General features: G+C 39.1%; 2 protein-coding genes and 1 long non-coding RNA gene across 3 annotated transcripts; 1 reads left to right on the plus strand and 2 right to left on the minus strand.

Annotated features, from left to right (window-relative positions):
* Positions 1–145: 145 nt before the first annotated feature.
* Positions 146–5,040, minus strand: sh3gl3b (SH3-domain GRB2-like 3b). The gene is made up of 11 exons (XM_079449892.1): positions 4,738–5,040; positions 3,174–3,242; positions 2,987–3,059; positions 2,506–2,649; positions 2,265–2,398; positions 2,017–2,175; positions 1,822–1,925; positions 1,629–1,744; positions 1,509–1,541; positions 1,336–1,410; positions 146–752 (listed from the first exon to the last, which is right to left on the minus strand). The coding sequence occupies exons 1-11, from the start codon at positions 4,780–4,782 to the stop codon at positions 547–549; spliced, it is 1,158 nt and encodes a 385-aa protein (XP_079306018.1). The 5' UTR covers positions 4,783–5,040; the 3' UTR covers positions 146–546.
* Positions 5,041–5,271: 231 nt separating this feature from the next.
* On the plus strand, positions 5,272–6,251 carry LOC306890284. The gene is made up of 3 exons (XR_013786264.1): positions 5,272–5,397; positions 5,933–6,021; positions 6,118–6,251. It is a non-coding gene; the product is annotated as an uncharacterized lncRNA (long non-coding RNA).
* On the minus strand, positions 5,692–18,083 carry glsl (glutaminase like). Its single transcript, XM_079449891.1, has 21 exons — positions 17,912–18,083; positions 17,393–17,493; positions 15,118–15,185; positions 11,061–11,154; positions 10,149–10,284; positions 10,003–10,069; positions 9,814–9,926; positions 9,571–9,700; positions 9,359–9,423; positions 8,682–8,845; positions 8,506–8,564; positions 8,369–8,413; positions 8,224–8,282; positions 8,058–8,124; positions 7,926–7,976; positions 7,680–7,856; positions 7,180–7,311; positions 7,006–7,098; positions 6,860–6,921; positions 6,077–6,217; positions 5,692–5,993 (listed from the first exon to the last, which is right to left on the minus strand). Exons 1-21 carry the CDS (start codon positions 17,956–17,958, stop codon positions 5,897–5,899), a joined length of 1,968 nt encoding a protein of 655 aa, XP_079306017.1. The 5' UTR covers positions 17,959–18,083; the 3' UTR covers positions 5,692–5,896.
* Positions 18,084–18,255: the final 172 nt, after the last annotated feature.

Consider the following 18,255-nt stretch of genomic DNA (forward strand, 5'->3'; position numbering starts at 1 on the left):
TGAGAGTGCTGTGTGGTTTATAAGATAAACTTATTCATAGTGTATATATATTATTCATACGAATATATATATATATATATATATATATATATATATATATATATATTCGTACTATTATTTATGATAATAGGAGATAACAAATATATCAGTACATTTTCAGTATGCTGAGATTTATTAAAAAACGAGCAAGTGCAAAATAAACAATTCTGCAAGAAATACTTTAATACTTTAAAAGCTGTTAAAAAGACAAAGATATACACAGGTTTTAACCCACGACTATAATACATTGAAATCTATTTAATCACATTAAAATTTGACATATTAGGCCTATAAAATACATTTAATATAGCAGCACATTTATGCAGCTCCCGTGTACAGTATATTGCATCCTTAGATTATTAACAAAACATTGTAAAGAAAGACAAGGCGAGGTACATGATTTTTGCATAGTGATGGATATACAGCAAAGGCTCAGGTAAGTGTATTAACCTTCAACAAAAACCGGAAGAGTTCATGCTGTCCAGCTGATGTGCGTCCCTGCTGTTACTATGGCAAAGGTACAAGTACTTTGACATAGTTTATTGGAAAGAAGCCAGACTTCCTGCTGAGCATACCCTCATACCAGTTCTCATCTACCTGGCTGGTCAGAATGATGATGTCACCTTCCTCAAAAGGCAGCTCTTCTTGGTTTTCTGTCTGGAAAGTGTAAAGTGCCCGACAGCAGGGCTGATCAAAAGGGGGGCTGTTGTCATCTAGTAAACATAAAAAAGAGACCGTATTTATATGGCACTTTTCTTAAAGGAGTAGTTCACCTTTAAAATGATAAATCTGTCATCATTTACTCACCCTGTTGTTATTTTAAACCGGAATGACTTTCTTTCTTCCGCAAAACACAAAAGAAGATATTTTGAAGAATGTTGTTAACAGTCCCCCATTCACTTGCATTGGTTACAATAGAAGTGAATGGGGGGATGTGCTGTTCTGTCACATTTTTCAAAATATCTTCTTGTGTTCTGCGGAAAAAAGAAAATCATACAGGTTGAAATGACAAGAGGGGGATTAAATGATGACAGAATTTTTATGTTGAAGGTGAACTACTCCTTTAATAGCAAAAAACAAGTCGGTAAAGCTTGTAAAGAGATGTTTTTATATAATAATACGTTTTAAATAATATTTTTAATGCTAATACTATGATTTTATTTGCATTTAAAATCAATAAAATTAGAAAAAGAAAAACTTTTTCACACTCTTTAGACGTCACTGTATATATACAGTACATCCTCATATGGGACAGTCATTTTTCCATCTGCTTAAGAGTCAAAAGAGTTAACTCACAGTTGCTGGTTGGATTCTGTGTAGTTTGAGTTTTGATAACTGCCTTGTTAGGAGAGTGAACCACAACAGGAGCATCTGGCAACCATCAAGATACATTAGCAGCTTGGAAACTATCTAATACATTTCTGTGAGGGATAGGGTAAGAATGTGTATACCATGTGATAATGACTTACATTTTTCACTCAAGGCTTCGGTGATCTCTGTCCCTGTAGCACATAACACACAGAATTCAGAAACTTAATGATAGGGTCTATATGAAATGTGATCATATAACCGAGAGAAAAATGAAACACCTGACGACTGTCCTGATGTGCAGTTGGAGAGTCCATTAATATCTGTGTAGCACGTTTTCCTTGCAACTGATTTCGATGCAAATTCCCTTTTGGGTTGATTGCTTGCATCTGTTATTCTATAGACACGGAAAAAGTAAGACGAAATCTAAGAACTGCAATAATATGAGGTCTATGAACAGCTCATAATTCTAACCTGGTCTGCAGGCTGCTCCTGAGATTTTCAAGTATCTGGCACGATTGTTGGTGGTAGTCTATAACTGCTGACATGAAACCTGAGAGATACTGCATCTGTTCTACCTACAATGCCATATACAATGCGATTATGTACTGTTTGTGTTATGATCTGTGATTGGTGGATGAAGAAAACAGAATGTGATGTTTTGCATACATCCTTTTGTAGGAGATTAAACATGCTACTCTCTGCCAAATCCTTAGATTCTTCAAACTTCTCGCACGCCTTCGTAATCTCTGTGTTTGCAACCTTTCCTTTCCGCCTCTTCTTGTAATCGAAGTCAAGACGCCGACCTTCGAGCTTTCTCAGATGGAACTAACAAACAGAAAGAAAGCATTAAAGCAACGTTCATCAACAAACCTATAACACTTTGCCATTTTAATTAGATTATATGCAAGACTGACCCTAATTTCCTTCAGCTCATTGTCCTGTATCGATTGCAGAGGATCAATAAAGGTTTGCTTCACTCTGACATCCATACTGTCCTTTGCCTGGGATACTTGTTTCAGAGCTTCCCCCATTTCAGTTAAAGCAAAGCCTGAAATTGAACAAACATCTGTCTAAATAAGTACTTACATTCTATTGCTAGAATGTACAATGAATAAAATCATATTTCCACTTTTTGATTTATTGTGCCGAACGTACCAAATCCAGACTCAGCTCCAAGCTCGCTGCCATAATGCAGCATGCAATCTCCCAGAATGCCCTCTGTCTGTGGATAGCCAACAGTTTTTAACTTTCCACGGATTTTGGAGACTGTGTTGAGCATGCTGAGTTTTGCTCTGTATGCTATAAGTCAAGAGAAAAGAAAATAATAGAAACTAAATTGAGTTTTTTTATTACGTGTCCATGTTTGTTGCCATTTATATGCATATGCACTCTAACTGAACTTAAAGATAAACACATTTGAAATATTTTTCTTCCAGAAAAACAGACAACAAATACTGATGACTCAGACCCTACTGGCATTTGTCAAATAACATGCTTTTTAAATACCAAATAGCACATCTTGTTTCTAGGCTGTGACATAAACTACATGTGATTTTGCATCAAAATTACAGCAATGGTTACTGATTTAAAAAACAATTTTATGGCATCTAAAATATATATATATATTGACTCTTACCTGGATTGGGCTGAAGATATCCTATAGTTTTTGGAACAAGGTCAAGAATCAATTTGTGGGTAATGTCAGTTTTCTACAGTGGAGCAATCAATAAAATAAAAAATAAAAACACAAAGCTTTGATGCACACAGATCTCTATTATATCAAATCAAAGTTTTAATTATTTTGTTGAGAATAATAATCATACCCTTTCCATAATGAGGAATTCCTCATCCAGTTTTGTTCCCTCGACCCCATTGAGTTTTTCCTTTAGCAACTGTAAAGATAACCAAGACTTGTCTAATCAATATATCAGCACTTAGATTTGAAGTACACAAAGGAGAATCATTTGAGCTTTTTGAGAATATTATGGAAACATCATTGTTCGGTCTGGAACTCAAACAAAATGACCATTATGCCATTATTTACTAAAGTTCCTAAAGTTGTTTCAGACCTGTTTAAATATTGTTGTTTAACACAAAGAAAGTTATTAGGAAAAATGTTTGTGAACTGGGCCACTATTGACTACCAGTATAGGATAAGAACTGTTTGGTTTCCCATATATTTCAAAATAAAGGTTGAGGGCGAGTAAATGATGACAGAATTAGTTTTGGGTAAACTATTTAGTCTTTTTGATCAAACAAAACATTTGAAATAACTGACTATAAAGAAAATGTTGGATTGTAGTTTCTGTGATGGTTAAACAATGATGGTTGAACATCTTTTGCATGTTGTTCTTGATAATATGTGATTGCGCAATCACAACAATGCAGTTGAACCAGATCATGTCTACAAAACTTCCCTAAACAAAACCAGGAAATCCACAGGCCTTTCCATTTCGAACACATCGAGCATCTGTTTCCTTTAGTTTGCTTCCACAACACTTGAAGATTCGAGAAACTACCAAGAATGTGACCTTGGACGCTTTTCTAACAAACATCCATTGGTGTCTTGGAAACCCTGAAGTCAAAAACTTGTGACTGGTCCGGGCTGTGGTGGAGATTTCAGAAGAATTTACAATGCACAATAAACTCGATATGAACGAGTGTAAGATAGTGACTCTAATGTAGATAGTGGGTGGACTTTGAGTCCAAGAAACAGGCAACACCCGTGTGCACGTGCACGTGCCTCAAACTGAAACCTCTGCAGTAACTCAACACTCACGCAGCTGCACAAGGTGAGAGAAAACCTGCAGTGTGGAACAATATAACTATGATTTTACTATAGTATCCACAGTTTAACTATTGTATTTATATTCTAGTAAAACCAAAACACACATTTACTATGGTCTGTCTACAGTAGCCATAGTTTACCCGCGATATTAGGAGTAAAACTATGGTAATACAAATTGTAATCCATCCTCCACAAACTAACGTGACCTTTTATTAAAATAAAGCAATATATCATTTCCCGAAAAGGAGTGACATTTTAAGTTTTCCGTTTGATCACGAACAAAACCAGCACACTTCACTTTAAAAACACAACAAAGGTTTGATGGCATTTAATGTGTCATTGCATGATGTTTCTGAACGATAAAAATAAAAAGGAAGTTGGACATCGCATCATGTAATAGTGGGTCGCTCCAGATACTGACACCCGTAGCCCGTTTTCACCCAGAACAGTGACGCAGGCACATTACAATATCCACCCTGTAAGAATAGTGCGAAATAAACAGTTGTTACCAACGCACACCCCTGTATCCCTTTAAAGAAACGACTCGGTCGGTGTGAAACCATTCTTTTTCGCGTCGTCGGACGAAAGCTTCACGTTACCTGACTCGCTTTGTGAAACTGTTTCTTCAGTCCGGCAACTGACATCCTCCCTTCTGTCTCCTTAAATGTAGGACGTTAACATGTCAGGACGGTTGAATCTCAGCGCTCGAGTCCCGGAGCTCTCCGCCCTCTTTCAACCGTCGCAATGTATACTGTTATTTTGCACCTTGGTACATTGGGCAGATTTGATTGGCGGGGCTGTGCTGAGATCCTGCGGGATCCTAGAGGTCACTCGTCGGGTAATGTGATGTGTCTACTGCTGGAATTTCACATGCGAGGTGATCCAGAGGTCGGTTTTAGGATATAGGACAGTGTTTTGCCTACATAAAGTTGTGCTTCCCTAAATAACTAGTCTAGTCTATATATGGAAACATGAGCGGATTGCTTTGTATTGTAACTTGAGTTGAAAGTGTCCAAATGCGAATGTGTACATTTACGCAATATCATAAGTGGTTCACAAAAAAAAAGATAATGTATTATTTAGGATACTCTCCTCAGAGTTATTTTAACCCTGTATAACTTTCTTTCATCTGTAGAACACAAAAGAAGATATTTGGAAGAATGTTGGTACCAAACCCATGAATTTTCATTGTATGGACACAAAACCACAGAGACATTTCTCCAAATATCTTCGAAAGAAGAAAGATTCATACACAGATTGTAAGTGACATGAGAGTGACAATATTATTTTCAGAATTTTTTTTGTTTACTGTCCATTTGAAAGCAATACACAGTGCTTAAGGTTAACATTTTATCATCAGTATGCTTGTTCCTCGTAGGAATCGAACCCATGACCTTTGCCCCGCTAATGCAATGCTTTACTAGCTGAGCTATAGCAACACAAACTTAAAGCAACAGTTTACCTGATATTCTTTTTTGATGAAAAATTTACAAATGTTTAGGAAAATGTCTGAATATGAACTTCTGTTGAATCATGACACACCTTCTTTCTTTATAAGCATTTATTAAAGAAACAAAGATTAATTCAGTCATTCCAAATAAAGAACGAGTGTTTTACTGGGACTGTTTCCACCAGAATACACAATAATGACTAATGTTTTCCATACAAGCCTTTGCTCTTCTTTATAACCTCCTCTTCTTTCATATAATTAGTCTCCATGTGTACCTAAAATGTAAATATCAAGGCTAAATTTATGCATCACAAACTCTCTTCATAATCTGTGTATTTCCTCAGAAGCTGGAAAGCAGGGTCTTGATTGCATCTCACGGCCTCTTGTAAGGCTGTGTTACCCCACCTGTGAATATCAACACGCCAAAGCATAGGTTAGTCCTGGTGTATCTGCTACATGCCTGCCATTGATAACTTCAATATCTGTACCTGTCTTTAAGTGTGCAGTTTGCACCTGTGTTCTCCACCAGGAACTTGATGATGTCCAGATGTCCCTCTGAAGCAGAGACGTGCAGCGCTGATCGTCCATCATAATCCACAGCATTCACATCTGCCCCTGAGAGAACGTACCTTGAAGAGAGGAATTAAGTCTGGATTAGAAGTAGTTTTTGATTCAGTTTTCCAATTCAACTTTTAAGAGAGAATTTACTTAATTCAGTGTTACAGTTCCTGTTGTATGATTCTGTGGGCAAATAAAATAAAATAAAAAATGCATTTATAAAAAAAAAACGTAAATAGCCTTCATTTATTTATGCAAAATACAATTTCTTCTGGCTGGATGACCTGGACTGATAATTACAAATGTGTGGTGCTAATTATTGTGGTAATATTTATTTTCATAAAGCATCAATGTTTAAGTGTATATTTAGCTAAAGTAAATTTTGAGCTTATATCATTAAGATATATCGGTATATTGCAAATAAACAAAAATTGTAAAAATTTTCACATAGGCTATTTTTAGAATTATTTTCCAATTGTCAGTGTCAGAAAGGATGTCCAAATTCACAGTTTGTACGGAAATGGAAGAAATAGTGTACTTTTTAAATTATAAAATACTGTGTTGTCATAGTTGACAAGCATGTTTTTTAATACTTCTGCATTTGTTAGATATTTGCAAAAGCCTGTGACAAGCATAGACAGCGACTAATAACGATTTATGCCAAAATAAAATAAAATGGTGGACTGCAGCGTTATGCATCTGGGCAACCCTACCTGCGCAAAGACACTATATCTCCTCTGTAAGCAGCCAAGAGAACATTCATGATTTGGTATCCCTGTAATTCAAAAGACAAAACCCTTAATGTATCTAACAATATAAAAAAAAATTATTGTTAAAGTTCTGAAACATCTAGCCAGACCTCCGACTCCACCTTCCACTGTCTGTAGGACAACATCTGTCTGAAAGAAGTCTTGATGTCAAAACTGTGCAGCTGGAAGGTTGACACAAGCTCCTTTGACGGAACAGTACATTTTTAGTTACTATTCTGGCAAATCAAGCCTGACTTACGTCTTTGAACCTAAGCAGTATTTACCTCGCAGAAATGGACACCCCTCCAAGAATTCTTATTATAGTCCAGCCCGGGTGACCAACACATGAGTCCCAGGACTCCAGGAATCACTATCAGCACAACACCAGACTGACTTGACTTGGCTGGCACAGATGTCTACATTACCAAATGACAAATAAGGTAATTATATTGCAACAGAATTCACTTTATGAACGGCATACATGTAAGAATACATAATTCTGGGTTCTCCCCATTAGTACATACAGTAAATCTAACAAGCATTTAAATACCTAAATTCACACTTCATTCCTGAACATCATTAACAGTTTTGTTAATGTGTAGTGGCAAGGCAATTTAATTAGTTTCATAAAACTCTTTATAAATCCTCTCCGAATAAGCGATGAATTTTAACAGCAGTTGTGCGGAAATGAAAAGGAACTGCTCCTAAACCCCAAATACATCAAGCACATATGACTCATTATTTACCAGCTTAGTCACAAACTACTTCTGCAATTCCGGCTCACCCTGAAATGAAAAGCTCTGGAGTAATCATTCATGCCAGCCACTTGCATCATGGAAAGGGTACAGCGGACAGCAGGTGGGGACAGTACTTGGTCACCTGACAGCGGACACAGGCCGCCATTGGCTAGAGTCGCCGCCAGCGCTGCACCAGACTCGCAAGTGACTTCTGTTGATAAACACTGAGACGTGTGCAAAATTAAAACTCTTAATGAATTCTCCTGTATCACAAATCACCCTCCTAAAGTTACCTGTAATAGTAAATCCAATGTTGAGTTGATTCCCACACCTTCAGGAAAGCACTGAAATATTGTAAATCAAAAGCAAATTAGTAAGATTCTTTGTCATTTAGAAAAAACAATCTCACACTGAATCATCCTTACTTTCTTCTCTTGCAAGTAAAATGAAAGCGCATGGAGGCGAATAATGTCCTTTCGCAGACTTTGATAACTGCAACGGCATTTACAATCACCATCAAATACACACAGGACGGCTCAAAATCAAACTGGAAATCAATTTCTCATATAAACAACAATTTGGAAAGCTTACCTTGTGCAGTTTAAGCTGGCATGCTCTTTGTTACACAGTCTCCTGATGATATTCAAAACCTGTGTGAGAACGGTTTGAGATGGGGCTGATTGTTTTATTTTTTATTTAATAGCAAATGTTGATGATAACTAAAAGTTAAGCTTACAGACTCATACTTTTCTTCTTCTTCTGCGATGGGTGTGCTTGACAGCTGTTTTAGGAAACAAATAACACCTGTCAATATTAAAGTTAGTGAAAGTAATTTTGTTGTTGTTGTTGATTTGAGCTGTTCACGGAGTCTACCTGTAATAAAGATGTGCTGATGATGGCACCTGTCTCTATAAGTGGACTATGAGGCACACCTGCAAACAAAAACATGTTATGTTTGGCAAAGCCCAGATTTAAAAAAAATGTGGATCAAACTATTCAAGTCTACAATAATGGAACTGGAATTGTTGGATTGAACTGACTGACCTCACCTTGCTTGGTCAGGGTGAATGGTGACTCATATTTGGAGTATTCCTCCATCCCAACAAATCTGTGCACATAGTCGGCTCCATGCTGGTCCACTGCGAGGCCGTACGTGAGAGGCCAGGATATCTCTCCGAGGACACAAGGTTCCGCCCAGTCTCCTAAGGAAAGTCTAGGGTACCAAAAAAAACAAGAGCATCACATTTACTTGGAAAGGGAATTTTATTTGTAGATATGACAGTGTCATATTGTTTACATGGAGTATACATTTTTTTTGCTGTGGTAAAGAAAGACCTCTGATCAAATTAATTAAACTGGACTAATGTTTAAGTGATAGTTCACCCAAAAAGGAAAATTCTGTCGTAATTGTTTCACCCTCTTGTCATTTCAAACCTGTATGACTTTCTTTCTTCTGCAGAACACAGTGTTAGAGTGAAAATTAGTTGTTTTGAAGAATGTTGGTAACCGAACCACGGGGATACCCATTGCTTTCTATATGGACAAAAAAACAATGCAAGTGAATGGGTACCGCCATGGTTCAGTTATCCAGTACCAACATTCTTCAAAATATCTTTTGCAGAAGAAAGAAAGTCATACAGGGTTAAAATGACAATAGGTTGAGTAACTGATGACAGAATGTTCACGTTTGGGTGTATTTCTTTTAATATGGAAAATAAAGAAATACCTCTGCCCATCAACTGTGCAGATTGAAATCCCCCATTTCATGCCTCCTTTGGCATACTCTTTTTCCTGTTTTAAGAGACATACCGGATATGAGTCATTTCGTGATATTTGGCAGAAAGCATCAATTAGAAAATAAGAATCTATAAGTGCATCCAGTAAGTGCATCTCCGAGCATCTATGAAAGCAACACCAACGGAAACATATTTGACACACCTTTTCACAAGACAGCTGCTTGCATTTGATAAATAACTTCTGCGTTTCCTCCACGAAGGTTGAGAAATCTGGTATTACAAATCTTCCCTGCAATGCTTTTAAAATGAAAGACACAAAGCCGGTCACGCACCTGCCAAAGAAATTCAAGGATATTAGCAACGGAGGCATTTCTGTATTAACATGCTCTGAACTGGCCAATAATGGTAATGGATAAAATGTGCAGCTCGGAAAATCCTGTCTGACCTGTGAAAGGTGCTTCTGTCAACGGCTCCGTCTGATTCCTGCAGCTTGCGCATCAGACTGTGGCAGTCTTTAATCCGCGGGTCTGTTCGGATGATTCCCGAGCTCCACAGGGCCTGTCAAAGAACAGACAGTTTATGTAACTTCACATTATTGGAGTTATTTTAGCTGTTTATGAAGTCTTTTGAGTACCTCAAAAAACTGATTGGCGCTGACTCTTCCACCAGAAGCAAAACTATCGAACAGAACATCAGCAGCCCTTTAGGTGGACAACAAACAGTATAAAGTCAAAATGACTATGAAAAGTATCCATTTTTATTTGTGCTTGTCAGACTCACACTTTTTTCTTGAAATGACCTTGCTGGGCTTCTTGTCGACCAGAGATTTGCCATGGTTGGCTGGGGTTAAGTTTGTCCGTCTCTGGTGCTGTCTGTTTTACAACTCCATTGCTCACGCTCATAAAGGATGACAAACCTTGGGAACAGAATACTTAATACATTTTATTCATATATGAAGTTATAGAAGGAACCCTGCCTAAAACACAATAGAAAATTTTAAGTAATAGTGTACCCGAAAATCTTAATTCCGTCGTCATTTACTCAGCCTCTTGTATGATGTATGATTTTCTTTCTTCGGCAGAACACAAAAGTTGAAATTTGGAGGAATGTTGTTAACTGGCCCCCATTCACTTTCAGTGGGAAGTGAATGGGTGCCGATGCTGTTTGGTTACCATCTTTCTTCGAAAGATATTATTTTGTGTTCCGCGGAAGAATGAAATTCATACAGGTTTGTAATAAAAAGAGGGTGAGTATGATGTCAGAATTTTGTATTGGTTTTAATGGAAACTATAACGTGTCTACTGGTATGTGATGGATTTTATTGGTGGGATGTTATCTGGCAGATGAGAACCAATAGAACACCATTAAATCATTTTGGAATAATGCCCAAATCACACTACAAAAAGTAACTTTGTAATGGTTTTAACAGGAAAGGCTAGTGGTTCGTAATGATATTTTTTCAGCAGAGATAAGTTTGAATGAAGCGCATTAAGTGGTTTGGAAGCTGAATATGAGTTTTTAAAAACCCTAACCTTAATGTTTTAGGAAAAATGCTGCAGTGCAATCACTGTTATATTTGAACAAAAGGAATTAAGAGTACAAAGGTACATTAAGTTAAAAGTGAATGAACAGTAGCTGTCGTGTGCGGTACAGCAGATTACTGCACATATTGTTTCGCTTTGCTCTTCTCACCTGTGGATCCTGAAGGAACATAATTGACTGTCCTCTGGGATGGAAAGCTATTTCTTGGCACGGTTTGTGTAATGTTCCCTGCTGTTTTTGTTTCCTATAAAAAACAATGCATTGAACAGTTATCTATACACAGGTCCATATACTTAATATAAAAATACGGGTGAATTAATGAGGTCTATTGAGACTTTGTTATTTTACGGTACTTTCTTATTTATGCATTTACTAAAATAGAACTAGCCTTTATGCTATGATTGAATGTGCTTATAGGTGCTTTTGAAGCCTGATGAAATACAACATACACGGTAATAATTAATGTCGGTGCCAGACGGGTCTTTGATGTCTAACTAATTGCAGGTACTTAGCACCGCAGGGAGACATATTACTTTCTCATGTCAACATGTCAGCTGACAACGCCAGTAACAACCCCTGGAGGGGTGAGGTTGTCTTACAGGGGAGGGTCAAGTCCTTATTGCTTTTTGTACAGACATGTTATGCTAAATGAATCCAGAAGTGCACACACTGGGCCTCATTCATTTAACATTCGTAAATATTTACATTTACATTTACATTTAGTCATTTAGCAGACGCTTTTATCCAAAGCGACTTACAGATGAGGAAACATTGGAAGCAATTATAACAACATAGGCAACAAAATACATAAGTGCATCAAACTAGTCCATTAAAGCCTAGCACAGTATAAAAAGCTAAGAATAGTGAGGTTAGTAAGTGTTTATTTTTTATTTTATTTATTTATTTATTTATTTTTTAAAGAAGGAAAGGGAAGAGAATTTGGAAAAATCAATCAGCGACGTGTTGACGGAAGAGATGCGTTTTTAGCCGTTTTTTAAAGATGGCAACCGAGTCTGCTGATCTTGTAGCAGCTGGTAGATCGTTCCACCAATGTGGAACAGATCCAGAGAAGGTACGGGAGAGTGACTTTTTTCCTTTTTGGGATGGTACCACTAGTCGTTGTTCCTTTGCAGACCGCAGTGATCTGGCAGGAACATAGATCTGCATTAGCGAGTGGAGATACGATGGTGCAGATCCGGTGTTGGTCTTGTAGGCCAGGAGCAAAGCTTTGAACTCTATGCGGGCGGCAACAGGGAGCCAGTGTAACCTGATGAAGAGCGGAGTTACATGCGCTCTCTTCGGTTCATTGAAGACCACTCTTGCCGCCGCATTCTGGATCATCTGGAGAGGTTTGATTGTGCAAGCAGGAAGTCCAGCCAGAAGCGCATTGCAATAATCCAGTTTGGACAGGACAAGAGCCTGGACTAGGACTTGCGTAGAGTGCTCCGATAGGAAAGGTCTAATTTTCCTAATGTTGTAGAGGATGAATCTACAGGACCGGGTGGTGCTGGCAACATGACTTGTGCGGTTAAGCCGATCATCGATTACCACTCCCAGGTTTCTGGCTGTGCTGGACGGTGTAATCGTTGATGAGCCTAGTTGAATGGCAAGGTTGTGGTGAATCTTTGGGTTGGCCGGGATCACAAGCAGTTCCGTTTTTGCAAGGTTTAGCTGCAGGTGATGATCCTTCATCCAAAGCGAGATGTCACTCAGGCATGCCGCGATGCGAGGAGCGACCGTCGGATCGTCCGGTTGAAATGACAAGTAGAGTTGTGTGTCGTCGGCATAGCAGTGATAGGAGAAGCCATGCTTCTGAATGACCGAGCCGAGGGATGTCATGTAAATGGAGAAGAGTAGCGGTCCAAGCACTGAGCCCTGTGGCACCCCCGTGTTGAGCTGTTGGGACGCGGAGACCTCATCTCTCCAGGATACTCTGAATGACCTACCCGAGAGGTAGGACTCAAACCATTGCAACGCCATTCCAGAGACACCCATAGCACTGAGAGAAGCCAGGAGGATGTGATGATTGACAGTGTCAAAGGCAGCAGACAGATCCAGTAGGATGATCACAGATGACATGGATGCTGCTTTTGCCAGTCTCAGGGCTCCGATGACTGAGAGCAGTGCAGTCTCTGTGGAATGACCGGTCTTGAACCCAGACTGATTGCTTGAGGTTGTTTTGCATGAGAAAGGAGGAGAGCTGATTGAACACAACTCGCTCCAGGGCTTTGGCGATGAAGGGAAGAAGGGAGACAGGCCTGTAGTTTTCTAGCAGTGTAGGGTCCAGGGTGGGTTTCTTTAGAAGCGGTGTGATGCGGGCCTCTTTGAACGCTGTGGGAAATGTCCCAGTGGTGAGCTAAGAGTTGATGATGTGGGTCAGAGCAGGCACAACCGTTGTAGAGATGGCCTGGAGGAGATGGGTGGGGATGGGATCCAGTGGGCAGGTGGTAGGGTGGTTGGAGCCAATGACCTTTGAGACATCAGCTTCAGACAGAGTAGAAAAGGCGGGGAGCACACACGTGTCAGGGATGTGGGCGGGTTCGACAGATGGTGGCGTAGAGAACTGGCTCCTGATGGCATTAGTTTTCTTTACGAAGAACGGTGCAAAATCAGCAGCTGTTAACTCCGATGAAGGTGCGGGAGCAGGCGGACAGAGGAGAGCAGAGAAGGTTTTGAAGAGCGTTTCGAGAGTCCGGAGAGTTGCAGATCCTCGAGTGGTAGTAATCTGTTTTTGCAGAGGTGACATCTACAGAGAAAGAAGAGAGAAGAGATTGGTAGAGAGAGAGGTCTGCAGGGTCTTTTGACTTGCGCCATTTTCTCTCAGCTGACCGGAGGCTGGCGCGATGCTCACGCAGGACATCCGAAAACCAGGGAGCCGACGGGGATAGACGGGCTGGTCCAGATGCAAGGGGGCATAGGTTGTCCAAGCAGGATGAAAGCGTGGAACACAGGGTGTCTGTGGCATTGTCTGTATCTAAAAGAGAGAGCTCATCAGAGGGGGGGAGTTCAGAGAAGACAGCAGAGGAAAAACAGGAGGGAGGGAGAGACCGCAGGTTGCGCCAGAAGGTGACCATCTGTAAGACATCTGCGATATCCGGAGCAGTTAGGTCGAGGTCAAGGGTGACGAAGAAGTGATCAGACGTGTGCAGCGGGGTGACCTGAGAGTGATGAGTGGAGCAGTACCTTGTGAAGATCAGATCTAGATGGTTTCCAGACTTGTGGGTTGCTGATGTGGAAACCTGCTCGAGGAGAAATGATGCGGTCAGGTTGACGAAGTCAGCCGCCTGTGGCCTTCCAATGTAGATGTTGAAGTCACCTAGTACCACCAGGGGAGTACCATCCTCAGGGAAGGATGAAAGACGCACATCCAGCTCCTCCAAGAAATGTCCAAGCTGACCTGGGGGACGATATATAACTACAAAATGACTTTTAACAGGGTGGGTGATAGTAACAGCATGAAACTTGAAGGAGGTGTTGTCACACATGGGTGTTAGCTGATTGAATTTCCAGTCTTTGGGGATGAGTAGACCGGTGCCTCCACCCCTTCCTGTGATGCGAGGGCTGTGGGAGAAAGTGTGGTTATGGGAGAGGGCAGCGGGAGTGGCAGAGTCCTCTGGTTTGATCCATGTTTCTGTAAGTGCAATGGAAAGACCAGAATGTTTAACTGTAATGAAATCAGCTTTGTTCACAGCAGATTGGCAGTTCCACAATCCTATTGGGAAAGTAGAAGGGGCAGTTGCTAGCAGTAATACATTGTGAAGGTTATTAGCATTGTGTCGCCTTCGGCATGCGGCAGATGATTTCATTACAGCTTTTGTTGAGTAGAAAGAGCTTGTCAATCGACGTCACGCTGTGTTGACTGTTTCACCATGTTGGGAGGCAGGCTGCTATTGTGTTCAATGGAGTGTTTTGTTTTTTCTTGTTTGTTTAAGTAATATAATCATGGTAGGTCAGTCTTGCTGTATTAAAAACTAAAATACCATTAAGCGAAGTCGTTCTGGTAAAGGCCCTGGTAGTTTCACTTTCGATTTCTCCATATCAAACATACAATTAACGGTACATATCAAAACAATAATAACAGTGGAGTATGAGCCTCCCAAGATGGTGAAGCAGGATGTGATTTTTTTCCCCGCCCCCAGGTTTGCCTTATAATGAATTAGGCACGAGTGGGAGTGGCCATGGGAGCCATGCATGACAGAGCACGTACCTGAGATACTGTTAAAATTACAGGGTCGGCATTCCTCTTTGGGAGGGCATCTCTCATCTCTCTGTTCTCTGAATGAGCGGGGGAGAGAATACAAATTTAGGGTGAGAAAAGTCCTCCTTTGCTAACTCTTGAGAGAGGTTTGAAGATTAAGATTAGTGCTTATTTGCAAGTACAATATAAGCAAGTTAAGCATTGCCTCAGCAAGGGATATTTATAGGGCTATTTTAGAATCTAGGACACTACGTTTAAGTTCTTGTTTGGGTTGTCCTTTCTGCCCGAAACCTCAGAAAACACAACATTTTGGAGTTGAGAGCTTTAACATATGAAACCACAGTGCTGTGGATAGGGCAGTTGTAATCCTTTTTTAAAACTCTGTAATTTCAAAATAACAAAAATGTTTATAGCAAACTTTAGATTTTTCTAAAATTATTCAAAAGGCTTTTGAGAAATCTTATTTTCTAGTAATTGATCTTTAAAATATAAAAGACAGTTTCAACTCATAAAGTTTATTTCTGTCCAACTAGGGTTGTACAAACCAGACAAAGTTATGCAGACAGAACCCCCACAACCACCCACAGCTAGCCTTAGGGTGAAAGCAAAATAATCAGGTTTCTTTTAATGGAAGACCACATAAAACAAATACGGTTTACCAAAGTCAGGGCACATTTGAATACGATACATCACTGTCTAAGAAAGTTTGTTCCTTGCTGGAGTCACCGTTAGCTTGGTCATTGTGGGGCATTAGGGAACCATTTTTGCAAAGCTTTTTTGTAACATTGTGTATTGTGTGCAGTGCTGGGTGTAACTTTACAAAGTAATTAGTAACTGTAACTTTATTATTTTCCCCTTAAAAAAGTAAAGTAAGGGATTACTCTTATTTATTTCTGTAATTTAATGGTGTAATTGAACTAAATACAGTGAAATGTATACAATATACATTAAAATTCAAAGTCTAACTTTAAAAAGCATGCATTAATCTATGTTTCTCACATTCTTTATACTTAAGTCAGTTAATAAAAGATGTATGTAGTTTTATATTCTTTTTTTAATTAATTTAGACGTTTCGTTTTTCTATCCTTGAATCACTTAACTAATCAAGGTTGATACTATATAGAAAGTAATTAGTAATAAGTTATTAAATACTTTTTGGAGAGAGTAATTTGTACAGTAATCTAATTACACGATTGATTATGTAATTAGTAACTAATAATTAATTTACCTAACACTGAAAACAATTGACTTCAGCACTTTAGTTTAAGAGCGCTTAAAGGAGAAGTTCACACAAATGAAAATATTATTAAAAAATAATTTCTTACTCTCTCATCATTTCAAACCTGTATGTGTCAGGATCTCGGGGAGAGATCTCAGGGGAGAACCCAAATGCAGGCAGACACAGGGATGAAGGGGTTAACAAGGGATTTAATGAACAAAACAGGAACAAAACAAAAGCTCACAATGGGGTAAAAGAACATACAAGAACTGGAGGAGGAGGACTTGGTTTGTTGTAAGTTGGGCCTGCAGGGAGTGCTAAAATGCCTGATCATTGGACGGTCAGTATAGTCCTAACTCTTTTTTTATTGCTGATGTCAATGTGGTGAAGAATTGTTGTTGAGAGGGAGAGAGGACCTTAACGTTTTTGATTAAAGATTACAAGTGCAAATGAATTTAGAAAAAATAATGGTGTGCACGGATAAATCATTTACAATAATCACTGCAACACTGTGTAAAACACTTCGAATTTTCCTGTTTGTTTGCTTGGTGACTTTCACTATTCACATTAGACAATCATTAATGAATAAAAAAGTCTGCACATTTACACTCCTGCTGGTGTATTTCATTTTTATCATCTCAAATGCCAAGGAAAGAGAAAACTATGTAACTGTAGGGTTTATGTATTTTAAGGCTTTATATAGCTGGTGTGTTATCCAGTCTAAAAACAAATGCCACATCACTTCTTTCCAGAGCACACATCCACATTTTTATTGCCCAGATGCAGACCACAAACCCAGTCAAATGAGAACGCCTACAAAACTGTGCCCTTCATTCACCCCCAAACTGAAGTTAGTCGTGTGACTGATGTGAGATCAGTGTGGCAGTCGTTCTCATAGTGGTAAGACTTGATTTTTCGGAAGTGGGAGATGACCCACGATCAGTTTAAATGCAAACACTTTCACAAACCACCATGACGACGCCCGCAATTGAGGACACTGTCATTGTAAATCACCAAGTGCAGCCACCCAAATTGATACTTTCTTGCAGTGTTCCGTGCATGTACCTTCGGCATCGTCCTCCTTATTTGGCTCCAGTAGTTTGTTTCCATCCAACCCTCCATAACGTTTTCTCCATTTGCGTCTGAATGAGGGTGTTCTCTGAAAACTAAAATTGTACGTATGCTTGAGCAAGTTATGCAAATATTCAGAATTTAAATGTATTTTCTTGCTGGTAAAATAATTACCAGCTAACTACACGAGTATGTCCTACAGAGAGGATTTCTGAGAAGGAAAAATGTTTCTGGATACACTAAAATGGGATCAAAGTAAATGTGCCCCTGTAAAGACAAGTCTAGTCAAGAAAATCAGTTCAGCTGTGAGAAACACCTGTGTGAATTCTGAGACAGCTATCAATTGTCAGCTTACCTGAAAGGTATATAGCCAAGTGCTTAATACAAGTATGCTTTTTTAAATGATTTACATATATGCCTTAAAAGTTTAAATAGGCTACAATTCATCCAAATATTTTTCTAAACTAGTGGAAGAAGGTTCATGAAGAGACTTAAGAATTAAGCAGTTCTTACCAGAGATAAGAATTTTCTTCTGATTCTTGGCTGAAGTTGTTCTCCATGGTGAAACTTTTGTTTGTGATTTAGTACAGTAAATCATCGATGAGCTTTTGAAGAGATCCAAGTGATGTGTTCGTCTAACATCTAGAGACTGTGCAGATCACACTTAAGGAAATGTGCATACAGCGGGTTTCAATGTGAACTGGTGGTTTTTAGCTGGATAAAAATAGGAGGAACATAACTGCATCTTGGAGGAGGGATCTTTAGTTTGAAAAGGGACAGAACAAAATCCACAGAACCAGATAGACAAGCAAATGATTGTTACTACTACAAGGTAACTACAACTGTAAATTAAATAA

Source organism: Barbatula barbatula, assembly GCF_947034865.1.
Source record: "Barbatula barbatula genome assembly, chromosome: 25".
NCBI lineage: Eukaryota > Metazoa > Chordata > Actinopteri > Cypriniformes > Nemacheilidae > Barbatula > Barbatula barbatula.

What these genes read in the sequence shown, in the direction of transcription:
- sh3gl3b (XM_079449892.1), bottom strand. Translation starts at nt 4,782, where the DNA reads ATGTCAGTTGCCGGACTGAAGAAACAGTTTCACAAAGCGAGTCAG. An exon ending in AGGAGCAGCCTGCAGACCAG is followed by an intron (nt 1,745 to 1,821) that starts GTTAGAATTATG and finishes CCGTGTCTATAG; the next exon opens with AATAACAGATGCAAGCAATC. An exon ending in CGAAGCCTTGAGTGAAAAAT is followed by an intron (nt 1,411 to 1,508) that starts GTAAGTCATTAT and finishes GATGGTTGCCAG; the next exon opens with ATGCTCCTGTTGTGGTTCAC.
- glsl (XM_079449891.1), bottom strand. Translation starts at nt 17,958, where the DNA reads ATGGAGAACAACTTCAGCCAAGAATCAGAAGAAAATTCTTATCTCTG. An exon ending in TGCACAGTTGATGGGCAGAG is followed by an intron (nt 8,846 to 9,358) that starts GTATTTCTTTAT and finishes TTGGTACCCTAG; the next exon opens with ACTTTCCTTAGGAGACTGGG. An exon ending in ATTCACCCTGACCAAGCAAG is followed by an intron (nt 8,565 to 8,681) that starts GTGAGGTCAGTC and finishes TTTTGTTTGCAG; the next exon opens with GTGTGCCTCATAGTCCACTT.